Raw genomic sequence first — 1,232 nt, 5'->3', positions numbered from 1 at the left:
TAAGATTAATAATTCTTTTTCTTTTTTTTTTTTTTTTTTTTTGTTCTCTCCCCATATGTGTCTAGATGACTGGGGCAAAAGGACAATCGGACACACCCTATGAGGGAAAGCCAGTAGCTATGGAAACAAAAGGCAATCCAGCTAAGCCTGTTAGAAATGAAGGTGTGGCTACGAAGAAGCTGAGGAAGAATTACTGCAAACAAAGAATGATGAAGAAAAAGTGGAAAATGAAGTACAACAAAATGCAGCTGAAGTAGGAATAGCTGAACCATGCTGTGATAAGTATGGCCTGGAGAAGGACAAGACAAAACAAAAAAATCTGAGGCTTTCTTGCAGCTTCAAAGGAGCCAGAACAAGCTGGCAGGGGAAATGCCTCCACAGCTGAAACATTCTATAAACCATTAACCCTTTCTTACCTCAGTGGACACATTTCAAGTGAAAATCTCAAATTCAGGCAGAGGAAAAAAAGGCAAGTCTCTGCAGCTGAGGGTAGAGGACAACAGTATCTTCTGTTGGTCTCATGACTTTCGCAGAAAAACTACGACTTGAAGAATGAAGCAGTGGTCGACAGCAATATCTGATATCACATAACAACAAGAAAAATAACTTTTTAGCTTTCTTAGTTCTTCTAGGATCACTATGGATTTTTATTCTGACATATTTTAAAATTATATTTTACTTTGTGTAATGTGCATAAGGGGAACGATTTGGATTTAATTACTTAATCCCTTTAATACACAGCGTCTACCAGTTTTTAAATTACTTGTAAAAATACATTTTCTTTTTAGAGAAATAAAAATACATTAACAAATGAGGTTTGGGGAACAAAAACTGTGTTTATTTGAATAGTATGTGCCATAAATTTGCACTAGGAAACTTAAGAGTACAGCTAAACAGTTAAAATACATATTTTTATGCTTCCCCGAAACAATTTCCAAAAATTGTTTGGATTCTGGCGTGTCTTCAAAAATGGATATTGCAGTTATTTACTGTATTACTTAATGGCTACAGCCTAAATCTCATATCGGATTGCACATTGATATGCAGTAGTGCTTACCTGAGATATTAAGGTTTGCGTTGAGGAACAAGTGATAGGATCAAGGCCTTAGTCATCGTTCCAAAAACCCAACCAGTCTATGCTGTACATCAGCAGTTTGCTTGAAATTTAGAGCCAAACCGACAGAGGGAAGTTAGGAAAAGAGAATACTTGCTGTCTATGAAAAGGCCAAGCA

General features: G+C 36.4%; 1 protein-coding gene across 1 annotated transcript in view; it reads left to right on the top strand.

The window, feature by feature from the left end:
* The window catches only part of ICE2 (interactor of little elongation complex ELL subunit 2), a 27,348-nt gene extending 26,352 nt beyond the window's left edge, over nt 1-996 (top strand). The window contains exon 14 of the mRNA XM_009273986.2: nt 66-996. Coding sequence (XP_009272261.1) covers nt 66-257 — 192 coding nt within the window. The 3' untranslated portion in view covers nt 258-996. The remainder of the gene's footprint in view (nt 1-65) is intronic.
* The last annotated feature ends 236 nt before the right edge of the window (nt 997-1,232 follow it).

The sequence above is a fragment of the Aptenodytes forsteri genome, unplaced genomic scaffold, assembly GCF_000699145.1.
Source record: "Aptenodytes forsteri isolate BGI_AS27 unplaced genomic scaffold, ASM69914v1 Scaffold239, whole genome shotgun sequence".
In the NCBI taxonomy this organism is placed as follows: Eukaryota; Metazoa; Chordata; class Aves; order Sphenisciformes; family Spheniscidae; genus Aptenodytes; species Aptenodytes forsteri.
This window is presented reverse-complemented; position numbering and strand designations above follow the sequence as displayed.